General features: G+C 52.0%; 1 protein-coding gene across 1 annotated transcript; it reads left to right on the top strand.

The window, feature by feature from the left end:
* The first annotated feature begins 8,411 nt into the window (after window positions 1-8,411).
* On the top strand, window positions 8,412-12,691 carry DAND5 (DAN domain BMP antagonist family member 5). The gene is made up of 2 exons (XM_003915005.5): window positions 8,412-9,214; window positions 12,202-12,691. The coding sequence occupies exons 1-2, from the start codon at window positions 8,804-8,806 to the stop codon at window positions 12,445-12,447; spliced, it is 657 nt and encodes a 218-aa protein (XP_003915054.1). The 5' UTR covers window positions 8,412-8,803; the 3' UTR covers window positions 12,448-12,691.
* Window positions 12,692-13,002: the final 311 nt, after the last annotated feature.

Raw genomic sequence — 13,002 nt, 5'->3', positions numbered from 1 at the left:
TCACAGCAACCTCTGCTAGGTTCAAGCAATTCTCCTGCCTCAGCTTCCCAAGTAACTGGGACTATGACTGGGCATGGTGGCTCACACCTGTAATCCCAGCACTTTGGGAGGCCGAGGTGGGTGGATCACCTGAGATCAGGAGTTCAAGACCAGCCTGGTCAATGTGGTGAAACCCCGTCTCTACTAAAAATACAAAATAAGCCAGGTGCTGTGGTGGGCGCCTGTATCCCAGCTACTTGGGAGGCTGAGGCACAAGAATCACTTGAACCCAGGAGGTGGAGGTTGCAGTGAGCTAAGATTGCGCCCCTGCACTCCAGCCTGGGTGGATAGAGTGAGACTCTGTCTCAGGGGAAAAAAAAAAGGAAAAAGGGAGGCCGGGCGTGCTCATGCCTGTAATCCCAACACTTTAGGAGACCGAGGCAGGAGGATCACAAGGTCAGGAGATCCAGACCATCCTGGCTAACACAGTGAAACCCCATCTCTACTAAAAATACAAAAAATTAGCTGGGCATGGTGGCGGGCGCCTGTAGTCCCAGCTACTCGGGAGGCTGAGGCAGGAGAATGGCGTGAACACGGGAGGCGGAGATTGCAGTGAGCTGAGATTGCGCCACTGCACTCCTGCCTGGGCTTATGAGCGAGACTCAGTCTCAAAACTAAGAAAAAAAACCCAGGAAAAAGGAGGTGGGATTATAGGTGTGCACCACCACACCCAGCTGATTTTTTTTTTTTTTTTTTTTAGTAGAGATGAGATTTTCACCATGTTGGCCAGGCTGGTCCCAATCTCCTGGCCTCAAGTGATCTGCCCGCCTCCACCTCCCAAGGTGCTGAGGCTTTTATTCTTCCCCCCCCGCCCTGAGACGGCGTCTTGCTCTGACACCCAGGCTGGAGTGCAGTGGTGCGATCTCAGCTCACTGCAACCTCTGCCTCCCAGGTTCAAGCAATTCTCCTGCCTCAGCCTCCCTAGTAACTGGGATTACAGGCACACCTACTACTCCCAGCTAATTTTTGTGCTGTTAGTAGAGACGGGGTTTCACCATGTTGGCTAGGCTAGTCTTGAACTCTTGACCTCGTGATCCATCCACCTCAGCCTTCTAGAGTGCTGGGATTACAGGCGTGAGCCACTGTGCCCGGCCAGGTTTTTATTTATTTCTTTTTTTTTGAGATGGAGTCTCACTTTGTCGCCCAGGCTGGAGTGCAGTGGCACAATCTCGGCTCACTGCAAGCTCCACCTCCCGGGTTCATGCCATTCTCCTGGCTCAGCCTCCCGAGTAGCTGGGACTACAGGCGCCCACCACCATGCCTGGCTAATTTTTGTATTTTTAGTAGAGGTGGGGTTTCACCGTGTTAGCCAGGATGGTCTTGATCTCCTGACCTTGTAATCTGCCCGCCTCGGCCTCCCAAAGTGCTGGGATTACAGGCGTGAGCCCATGCCTGGCCAGACTAACTTTTTTTGTGTGTGTGTTTTTAGTAGAGATGGAGTTTCACTGTGTTAGCTAGGATGGTCTCGATCTCCTGACATCGTGATCCATCCGCCTCGGTCTCCCAAAGTGCTGGGATTACAGGCATGAGCCACCGCGCCTGGCCTCAGGTTTTTATTCTTAATGAAATAAAGTAGCATAGAATAAAATTACCAGATTGTTTCTGGTAATTACTATCACACTGTAGTAAGCATAAGTATTGTTTTACAAAACTTTCATTTCCGGCACGTATACATGTGTGTATGTACCGGTGTTCTGGCTCCAGTTGCTGCCAACAAACGTTCCCATTTTATTAAGCCCATGGACTCTGTGGATCAGGATTTTCTGTAGGGCCCAGTGGGGATAGTTTGTCCCTGCCCACTGCTATCTGTAACCACAGCCAGGAAGATCTGAAGGTTGGGGCAACATGACACCTGGCAGCTAGAATCCTCAGGAAACATCATTCATTCATGTATAATGACTGATGCTGGCTGGGGCCTCAGCGGGACTGTCAATTGGTGTATCTACACAGAGGTCTCTCTGCATGGGCCAGTTTAGGCTTTCTCACAGAATGGTGACTGAGTCTCAAGAAAACAAAACTGAAGTGTATAGCATCTTTTTTTGTTTGTTTGTTTTCTTTTTTTGAGATGGAGTCTGTTGCCCAGGCTGGAGTGCCTGGCCCTGAATTTTTATTTTTATTTTTTTTTTGAGACTGAGTCTGGCACTGTCGCCCAGGCTGGAGTGCAGTGGCCGGATCTCAGCTCACTGCAAGCTCCGCCTCCCGGGTTTTACGCCATTCTCCTGCCTCAGCCTCACGGAGTAGCTGGGACCACGAAGTAAGCCGCCACCTGGCCCGGCTAGTTTTTGTATTTTTTTTAGTAGAGACGGGGTTTCACCGTGTTAGCCAGGATGGTCTCGATCTCGTGACCTTGTGATCCGCCGTCTCCAGCCTCCCAAAGTGCTGGGATTACAGGCTTGAGCCACCAGCCCGGCTTTATTTTATTTTTTAAATTGGTGTAGCCATGATGGTGCATGCGCCAATCCCTGCTACTTGGAGGCTGAGGAGGGAGGTTCACTTGAGTGTAGGAGGTTGAGGCTGCAATGAGCTATCATTGTACCACTGCATTGCAGCCTGGGAACATTTGTGTTAAAAAAAGAGACTGGAAGAGATAAATACATAAATATTTACAAGAAAGTAAAAGTGGTTATTTCTAGGAGGACAGGGAGACTTTTTCTTAGGTTTCTTGTTGAATTGACAGTACACTGCACATAGTTAAAACAATTTAGGCCGGGCGCGGTGGCTCAAGCCTGTAATCCCAGCACTTTGGGAGGCGAGGCCAGGCGGATCCACCGAGGTCAGGAGATGAGACCATCCCTGGCTAACACAGTGAAACCCCATCTCTACTAAAAAATACAAAAAACTTAGCTGAGGTGGCAGAGGCCTGTAGTCCCAGCTTCTCAGGGCTAAGGCAGGAAAATAAGCGTGAACCGGAGGCGAGGCTTGCAGTGAGCTGAGATCCGGCCCGCTGCCTCCAACCCTGAGTGACTGAACTCCGTCTCAAGCAAACAACAATTTAGGTGAGGGCATGGTGGCTCCGCCTGAAATCCCAGCACTTTGGGAGGCCAAGGCAGGCGAGATCACAAGGTCAGGAGGTCGAGACCATCCTGGCTAACATGAGGTGAAACCCCATTTCTATAAAATGCAAAATTAGCCAGGCATTGGTGGTGGGCACCTGTAGTCCCAGCAACTTCGGGAGGCTGAGGCAGGAAGAATGGCATGAACCTGGGAGGCAGAGCTTGCAGTGAGCGAAATCGGCCACTGCACTCCAGCCCCACACCAGGCGACAGAAGCTGAGACTCCGTCTCAAAACAAACAAACAAACAAACAAAAATAATCTGCTAGCCAGATGTGGTACAATGCGCCTGTAATCCCAGCACTTTGGGAGGCCGAGGCAAGGTGGTTCCGAGGTCAGGAGATTAGAGACCATCATGGCTAACACAGTGGAAACCCCAATCTTTACAAAATACAAAAACAATTGGCGCTGGTGGTGAGGTACAGGCACCTGTAAGTCCCAGCTACAGGGAAGAGCTGAGGCAGGAGAATGGGTGTAGCTTCGGAGGTGAAGCTTGCAGTGAGCCTGAGATCGGCCACTGCACTCAGCCTGGAGTGGCAGAAGCGAGACTCCATCTCAAAAAAAAGCGGTGGCGGTGGCTCAGAGCCTGTAATCCCAGCACTTTGGGAGGAAACTGGGAGGCAGGCGGATCCGCGGAGTTAGAGATCAAAGACCATCCTGGCAAACACGTTGAAACCCCGTCTCTACTAAAAATACAAAAAGCTAGCCGAGGCGAGGTGGTGGCGTCTGTAGTCCCAGCTACCGGGAGGAGGCTGAGGCAGAAGAATGGCGTAAACCGGGAGGCAGAGCTTGCAGTGAGCTGGGAATCCGGCCACTGCACTCCAACCAGGCGACAGAGCGAGACTCCGTCTCAAAAAAAAGAAAGAAAAGAGGCTGGGTCACGGTGGCTTATGCCTGTAATCCCAGCACTTTGGGAAGGAGCTGGTAGGAGGATCCGCGAGGTCAGGAGATTGAGATCATCCTGGCTAATACAGTGAAACCCGTCTCTACTAAAAATACAAAAAAAATTAGCCAGGCGTGGTAGCACACGCCTGTAGTGCCAGCTACTCGGGAGGCTGAGGCAGGAGAATGGCATGAACCAGGGAGGCAGAGCTTGCAGTGAGCCGAGATTGCCGAGATTGCACCACTGCACTCCAGCCTGGGCGACAGAGCAAGGCTCCGTCTCAAAAAAAAAAAAACAAAAAACAAAAAAAAACCCCTGCTGTTTGTTTGTTTGTTTGTTTCTCTTTTAAGATGGAGTCTTGTTATGTTGCCCAAACTGGAGTCCAGTGGCGCGATCTCAGCTCACTGCAACCTCCACCTCCTGAGTTCAAGCCATCCTCCTGCCTCAGCCTCCCAAGTAGCTGAGATGGCATCTGGCTAGTTTTTTTGTATTTGTAGTAGACATGGGGTTTCACCATGTTGGCCATGCTGGTTTCTAACTCCTGACCTCAGGTGATCTGCCCACCTTGTCCTCCCAAAGTACTGGGATTTTAGGCGTGAGCCACTGTGCCTGGCCTGATTAAAGCAATGTTTTTTTTTTTTGTTTTTTTTTGTTTTTTTTTTGGAGATGGAGTCTCACTCTGTCGCCAGGCTAGAGTGCAGTGGCATGATCTCGGCTCACTGCAACCTCCGCCTCCCGGGTTCAAGCAATTCTCCTGCCTTAGTTTCCTGAGTAACTGGGACTAGAGGCACGCAGCACCATGCCCAGCTAATTTTTTTTTTTTTTTTTTTTTTGAGACAGAGTCTCGCTCTGTCGCCCAGGTTGGAGTGCAGTGGTGCGATCTCAGCTCACTGCAAGCTCCGCCTCCCGGGTTCACGCCATTCTCCTGCGTCAGCCTCCCGCGTAGCTGGGACTACAGGTGCCCACCACCACGCCTGGCTAATTTTTAAAATATTTTTAGTAGGGACAGGGTTTCACCATGTTAATAACCAAGATGGTCTTGATCTCCTGACCTCGTTATCTGCCTCCCAAAATGCTGGGATTACAGGCGTGAGGCACCGCGGCTGGCCACAATTTTTATAGTCTAGAGTGAGGCTCCCTCATACCATCTGTACATTTCCGTGCCCCTCCTCAGCAGGAAAACCTGGCTGCTTTTTGCAACATGCAAATACAAATAAACAATAGCTGTAAATTATTATTTTCTTTTTCCCCAAAAGTTTGGAATGATATAGCCCATTCTGAATGTTTTCCTTTTTACTTAATTTTTGGGGGGATATCTTTCCTTGCTGAAACTTAAAGAGCTTCTGCGTTCTTGTATAGCTGGCATAAATAGCATTATAGAGTGTGCCTGGTACTTTTGGAAAAATGGAATGAGCAAGTGTGGCTGGAGGGAGAAAAGGGGGGCTTGTGGGGAGAGGAGGGTGGGGAGGTGATGGGGGCACATCCTCGCGGGCCTCCTCCTGAGGCTTTTTTCTTTCTTTTTTTTTTTTTTTTTTTTTTTTTTTTTTTTGAGGCCGAGTCTCGCTCTGTCACCCAGGCTGGAGTGCAGTGGCCGGATCTCAGCTCACTGCAAGCTCCGCCTCCCGGGTTGCCGCCATTCTCCTGCCTCAGCCTCCCGAGTAGCTGGGAGTACAGGCGCCCGCCACCTCGCCCGGCTAGTTTTTTGTATTTTTTTAGTAGAGACGGGGTTTCATTGTGTTAGCCAGGATGGTCTCGATCTCCTGACCTCGTGATCCGCCCGTCTCGGCCTCCCAAAGTGCTGGGATTACAGGCTTGAGCCACCGCGCCCGGCCCTGAGGCTTTTTTCATGGAGGGTTTCTCATCAGAGGGACCAGTCTGGACTCAGGTGCTCACAGGCGCCCCCTGGCCGCTGTGGGCGGAATAGACTGGAGGGCACTGGTGGCCAGGGCGAGAACTGGGAGACCTGGAAGGAAGTGACTGCACTGATCCGGGTAGGGGGACAAGGAGTGGGTGAGAAGCGGGCGGATTCTGGGTAGATTCTGGAGCTGACCGGAGTTACTGTCATATAAGATTGGTGGCGGGGATGGGTGTTAAAGAGATTGGTCAAAGGTGCTCTCCAAAGTTTGGAGCCTTAGCACCTGGCAGGACAGAGCTGCCGTTAACTGGGTCTAGAGGACACCAGAAGGGCAGGTTGGGCGACAGTCAGGAGCTGGGATGTAGCAGAGCTAGGTGGGAAGCACGCCCGCCCCTCCAGGCTTGGCGTCTGGGAGGCGGGTGTCCTGGGCGCGGCCGCCGCTCAGTCCCGGGAGCCGCCGCCAGAGGGCGAGCACGCCGCATCACACTCGCAGCTCCTTGGAGGCGAGGGCGCGGGAAGGGCTGGCCTCGTCTCTTCCCACGACCCCCGCCGCCTCCAAGCTCCTCACCTGGGTGCGAGATAGAGGTGCCAGGATGCAGCCAGGACCCCCCAGACACCTCCGGGGCTCCAAAGCCTGGGATGCGACTCTCACCCTCTTTATCTGCTTCTAACACTCCCAACCTCCACCCCCCCACCAAGCTGTTCCCACCGCCTCCAGCGCCATCTCAGGTGTCTGTAAAAATGCCACCTACTTGGGGAGGCCTTCCTTGACCACCCTGGAGACAGAAGCCGCCGCCCTGACCCCTCTAAGGAACATCCCATTTTAACAGCTTTTAAATCAAGACTCTGAAATGATCTTTATTGTTGTTATTATTAATATTAATATTTTTGAGACGGTTTCACTGTCACCCAGGCTGGAGTGCAGTGGCGCGATCTGGCTCACTGCAGCTTTCGCCTCCCGAGTTCAAGCAATTCTCGTGCCTCAGCCTCCAGAGGTAGCTGGGGTTACAGGTGCAGGCCGCCACGCCCGTTTTTTTTGTTTTTTTTTTTTTTTTTTTTTTTTTTGAGACTCAGTTTTACTCTTGTTGTCCAGGCTGGAGTGCAATGGTGCGATCTCGGCTCATCGCAAACTCTGCCTCCTGGGTTCAAGTGATTCTCCTGACTCAGCCTCCGGAGTAGCTGGGATTATAGGTATGCGCCACTACGCCCCGCTAATTTTGTATTTTTAGTGCAGGTGGGGTTTCTCCGTGTTGGTCAGGTTGGTCTCGAACTCCTGACATCAGGTGATCCACCCGCCTCAGCCTCCCAAAGTCCTGGGATTACAGGTGTGAGCCATCGCGCCTGGCCTTGCCCCGCTAATTTTTGTATTATTTAGTAGAGACGGGGTTTCACCATGTTGTCCAGGCTGGTCTCCTGGACCACAGCAATGAGCTGTGATTGTGGGACTGCATTCCAACCTGGGTGACAGCACAAGACCCTGTTTAAAAAAAAAAAAAAAAAAAAAAAAAAACAAAGCCGGGTGCCATGGCTTACACCTGCAATTCCAGCACTTTGGGAGGCCAAGACGGGCGATTACCTGACCTCAGGAGTTCGAGACCACCCTGGGCAACATGGTGAAACCCCATCTCTACTAAAATACAAAAAAAAAAAAAAAAAATTAGCCAGGTATGGTGGCAGGGGCCTGTAGTCCCAACTACTCGGGAGGCTGAGGCAGGAGAATTGCTTGAACCCAGAAGGCAGAGGTTGTGGTAAGCTGAGATCACGCCACTGCACTCCAGCCTGGGGGTGACAGAGGAAGACTGTCTCCCCCCAAAAAAAAAAAAAAAAAAGAGAAAAACAAGTCAGGCAAGATAGCCTCCTGTGCCTATATTCCCAGCATTTTGAGACCTGCACTTCAAGACCAGCCTGGGCAACATAGTGAGACCCTGTGTCAAATAAAATAATAATAATAATAATAATAGTGAGACTCCATCTAAAAAAAATAAAGAACAAAAAAGCCAGCAGCAATAATGTTATTCATAGCTGATTCATGGTGTTACTGTGTAGGAACCGCTGTTTTAAGCTCCTTACATAAATTACCTCCTTGAGTCCTCAGAACAACCCAATGAGATAGGGACTGTTTTATCCTCATATTACAGAAGAAGAAGGTAAGGACCAGGATGGTTAAGGGATTTGCTCAAGGTTGCACAGCCAGGAAATTGCAATGCTTGGGCTGAACCCAAGAAACTTGGCTGCAAGGTATGCTATTTTTTTTTTTTTTTTTTGAGATGGAGTCTTGCTCTCTTGCCTAGTCTGGAGTGCAGTGGCGCGATCTTGGCTCACTGCAAGCTCTGTCTCCCGGGTTCAAGCGATTCTCCTGCCTCAGCCTCTTGAGTAGCTGGGATTACAGGCGCCCGCCAACACGTCCGGCTAATTTTTTTTTGTATTTTTAGTAGAGACTGGGTTTCACCATGTTGGTCAGGCTGGTCTCAAACTCCTGACCTCGTGGTCTGCCCACTTTGGCCTCCCAAAATGCTGGGATTACAGGCGTGAGCCACTGCACCTGGCCAATTTTTGTATTTTTAAAGTAGAGACGAGGTCTCACCATGTTGACCAGGCTGGTCTTGAATTCCTGACCTCAGGTGATCCGGCCTTCTCAGCCTCCCAAAGTGCTGGGATTACAGGTGTGAGCCATTGAGCCCAGTCAAAAGTGTGCTTTTGCTAATTGGAGAATCGGGGTCCCAGGACTGGAAAGTCAGCTGCCCAGGGGCTTCAGGCATTGTGTGTCTCGGCCCCTGGCCCCAGACCTGTCTTTCCTGGTCCCCACAGCTCGCACACAGCAGGACCAGCCCCCATGTCTCTCAGCAAGTTGGGAGGGAGTGTGGGAACCCAGCCGGTCTGAGTTTACTCTCCTCCCCCGCTGTGGGTCTATAGAAATGCCTCCCAGGCTATTCAGGAGGGGCCAAGAGATTAAAAGCAGGTTCAGAGGGCTCAGATGCTACTCACCAGACAGCAGGGTCGACTGCTAGTGACCTTGAGCCCAGTCCTGGACGGACAGACAGACGGACGCACAGAGAAGCAGATGCTCCTTGGCCGGCTAATCACTCTTCTGTGCCTGCTTAGCGGGGCCCTGCCTACAGGCTCAGGGAGGCCTGAACCCCAGGCTCTCAGACCTCAGTCCTGGGCTGCGGCCAATCAGACCTGGGCTCTGGGCCCAGGGGCCCCGCCTCCACTGGTGCCAGCTCCTGCTCTTAGGAGCTGGAAGGCCTTCTTGGGCCTGCAGAAAGCCAGGCAGCTGGGGATGGGCAGGTTGCAGCGTGGGCAGGACGAGGTGGCTGCTGTGACTCTGCCACTGAACCCTCAGGAAGTGACCCAGGGGATGTGTAAGGCTGTGCCCTTCGTTCAGGTGAGTGTGTAGGTGTGGGGAGGAGAGGGCTGGGTCTCACCACTGGCAGAAGGCACAGGCCGTGGCCCCAGACAGATTTGGGTTCAAGTCCTGTATCCTCCACCTGAATGTCTCCGTGCCTCAGTTCCCTCCCTTATAAAATGGGACCCAAGCCTCTCCCACCTGGGCAGATGCAGTTGCCTCTATCCTGGTCTCCTTGATTCCACTATCATGCCCCTCTCCACCCCCAAGCCTGGTTTTCCACCCAGCAGCCAGAGGGCGCCTGTGAACACCAGAGTCAGATCTGGTTCCTCCTCCGGCTAGAACCCATGGCTCCCACTTTACTCAGAACAAAAGGCCAAGTCCTTCCCACAGCCCACAGATTTCTGTACTGTCTGATCCCGTTACCTCCCTGATTTCACCTCCTCCCACTCTCCCCCTCACTTACTTTGCTTCTACACATCAGCCTCCTTTTCCTCAGACACCAACTTTCTTTCTGTTTTTTTAGACATGGGAGTCTCGCTATGTTGCGCAAGCTAGTCTTGAGCTTCTCGCCTCAAGCAATCCTCCCACCTCAGCCTCCTGAGTTCCAGGTGTGAGCCCCCGTCTCCTGCTTGATATACCAACTTTCTTTCTTTTTTGTTTTCAAGACAGAGTCTCACTCTGTCACCCAGACTAGAGGGCAGTAGTACAATCTTGGCTCACTGCAACCTCCACCTCCTGGGCTCAAGTGATTCCCGTGCCTCAGCCTCCCAAGTAGCTGAGATTACAGATGTGCATTACCATGTCCGGCTAATTTTGTACTTTTAGTAGAGACAAGGTTTGGCCATGTTGGCCAGGCTGGTCTCGAACTCCTAACCTCAGGTGATCTGACTGCCTTGGCCCCCCAAAGTGCTGGGATTACAGGTGTGAGCCACCACACCAGGCCGGTGAGAAGTCACTTATGAGGAAGGTGGCTCAGGATTTAAGCAGAGAAGGACTAGAATTTGGGGGAGACATGATAGATCCACTTGGAGGGGATCATAGGAGGAACTAACACGCATTGAGCACCTACTTTGTGCCAGGCAGTGGGCCAGGCTTTCTGTTGGATGCTTCCGGGCTCCTGTAATATTGCTGTCCCTTACACCTAGGGGTACTAGTTGGCTTCCTACTGGTACCATCACCAGGCCACCTTACCATCATATCCTGCTTGGCTTTTCTTTAGTCTTCTTGTTTATTTATTTATTTTTTTGAGATAGAGTCTTGCTCTGTTGCCCCGGCTGGAGTGCAATGGGGCGATCTCGGCTCACTGCAACCTCCGCCTCCCGGGTTCAAGTGATTCTCCTGCCTCAGCCTCCCAAATAGCTGGTATTAAAGGCACATGCCACCACGCCCAGCTAATTTTTGTATTTTTAGTAGAGACGGGGTTTCACCATGTTGGTCAGGCTGGTCTCAAACTCCTGACCTCATGATCCACCCGCCTCTGCTTCCCAAAGTGCTGGGATTACAGGCGTGAGCTACTGCACCCAGCCTTCTTTACTTTTCTTTTCATGTTTTTGTTTTTTTTTTTTTTTTTGAGACGGAGTCTCGCTCTGTCGCCCAGGCTGGAGTGCAGTGGCCGGATCTCAGCTCACTGCAAGCTCCGCCTCCCGGGTTCCCGCCATTCTCCTGCCTCAGCCTCCCGAGTAGCTGGGACTACAGGCGCCCACAACCGCGCCCGGCTAATTTTTTGTATTTTTAGTAGAGACGGGGTTTCACCGTGGTCTCGATCTCCTGACCTTGTGATCCGCCCGCCTCGGCCTCCCAAAGTGCTGGGATTACAGGCGTGAGCCACCGCGCCCGGCCATGTTTTTGTTTTTTTGAGACAGAGTCTCACTTTGTCGCCTAGGCGGGAGTACGGTGGTGCAATCTTGGCTCACTACACCTCCATCTGCCAGATTCAAGCAATTCTCCTGCCTCAGCCTCCTGAGTAGCTTGGGACCACAGGTGCCTGTCACCATGCTCAGCTAATTTCTGTATTTTTAGTAGAGGCGGGGTTTCGCCATGTTGGCCAGGATGGTCTTGAATTCCTGACCTTAAATGATCCACTCACCTCGGCCTCCCAAAGTGCCAGGATTACAGGCGTGAGCCACTACACCCGGCATCTTCATGTTTTTTGTTAGAGACAGGGTCTTATTCTGTTGCCCAGGCTGGAGTACAGTGGTGTGATCATAGCTCACTGCAGACTTGAAATGCTAGGATCAAGCAATCCTACTGCCTCAGCCTTCTGAGTAGCTAGGCCTACAGGTGCACAACATTAGCCCAGCTAATTTTTTTTGTTTTTTAATTTCCTTGTAGAGACAGGGTCTCACTATATTGCCCAGGCTGGCCTCAAGCCACTACATCCAGCCCTTGGCTTTCAAACACCCAGGTAACCAATTCCCTGAATTAGTGCTCTTTGTTGAAAGGCCTAAAGTGATTTCTTCTTTTTCTCATTTAATTAATTTATTTGTTTATTTATTTTGGAGACAGAGTCTCGCTCTGTCACCCAAGCTAGAGTGTAATCGTGATCTCGGCTCGCTGCAACCTCCGCCTCCCAGGTTCAAGCAATTCTCCTGTCTCAGCCTCCCATGTAACTGGGATTACACGTGTGCACGCCCAAGCCTGGCTAAGTTTTGTATTTTCAGTAGAGACGGGGTTTTGCCATATTGGCCAGGCTGGTCTCAAACTCCTGGCCTGAAGTGATCCGCCCACCTCAGCTTCCCAAAATGCTGGGATTACAGGCGTGAGCCACCGCGCCGGGCTGTCCTTGTTGAATTTCAGTCATTTTACAGGTGAGGAAACAAAAGCTCAGAGAGGCTAAGTAATTTGCCCCATGTGAGCCACTGCACCCAGAGATGGCAGAGATGGCAGAGTCAGGATTTGAACCCAGGCAACCTGGCTGCAGCATCCGTACCTGTCAAGGTGGGGTGGAAGTGGACAGGTGATTATCCTCACCGCTCTGGTCCCAAACTCCACCACCCTGACCGTCTCCATGCCTCCGGCCCCAGGTGTTCTCCCGGCCCGGCTGCTCAGCCACACGCCTCCGAAATCACCTCTGCTTTGGTCATTGCTCCTCTCTCTACATCCCTGGCTCGGACCCCACCCCACTAGTCCTGTGCAACAGCTGTATGCCTGCTCGCAAACATTCGGCACCTGTGGTCCTGTGGTGTCACACTGGCAGCTCAGCCTCCCGTCGACGGGTGAAGATAACCACCGTGCTGATCGAGGGGTGTCATTGCAGCCTGAAAGCATGAACTGAGCATCATGGATGGGTGCACGGAGACACGCACCTTGGAGAGATGAGGGGAGACGGACCAAGAAAGACGTGGACCTGGATGATGTACTCTGGGTCAAGAGACCAGGGATGCAGGGTTAGGCAGACAGGTCCCCAGCGTCCTCACCCTGCTCCCCAGACACTAGACACCGTGCCCATCCTGGAGTTGCACCACTGATAGTCACAGCACACGCTGACTGACAACTCACTTTTTTTTTTTTTTTTTTTTTGAGACAGAGTCTCGCTCTGTCACCTAGGCTGGAGTGAAGTGGCTTGATCTTGGCTCACTGCAACCTCCGCCTCCTGGGTTCCAGCAATTCTCCAGCCTCAGCCTCCCACGTAGCTGGGATTAACAGGTGCTCACCATCACACCCGGCTAATTTTTGTATTTTTAGTAGAGATGGGATTTCCCCATGTTGGCCAGGCTGGTCTCAAACTCCTGACCTCAAGTGATCCGCCCCGCTTGGCCTCCCAAAGTGCTGGGATTACAGGCGGAAGCCACCACGCCCGGCCAACCACTGACTGTTTACCAGGC

The sequence above is a fragment of the Papio anubis genome, chromosome 20 (assembly GCF_008728515.1).
Source record: "Papio anubis isolate 15944 chromosome 20, Panubis1.0, whole genome shotgun sequence".
NCBI lineage: Eukaryota > Metazoa > Chordata > Mammalia > Primates > Cercopithecidae > Papio > Papio anubis.
This window is presented reverse-complemented; position numbering and strand designations above follow the sequence as displayed.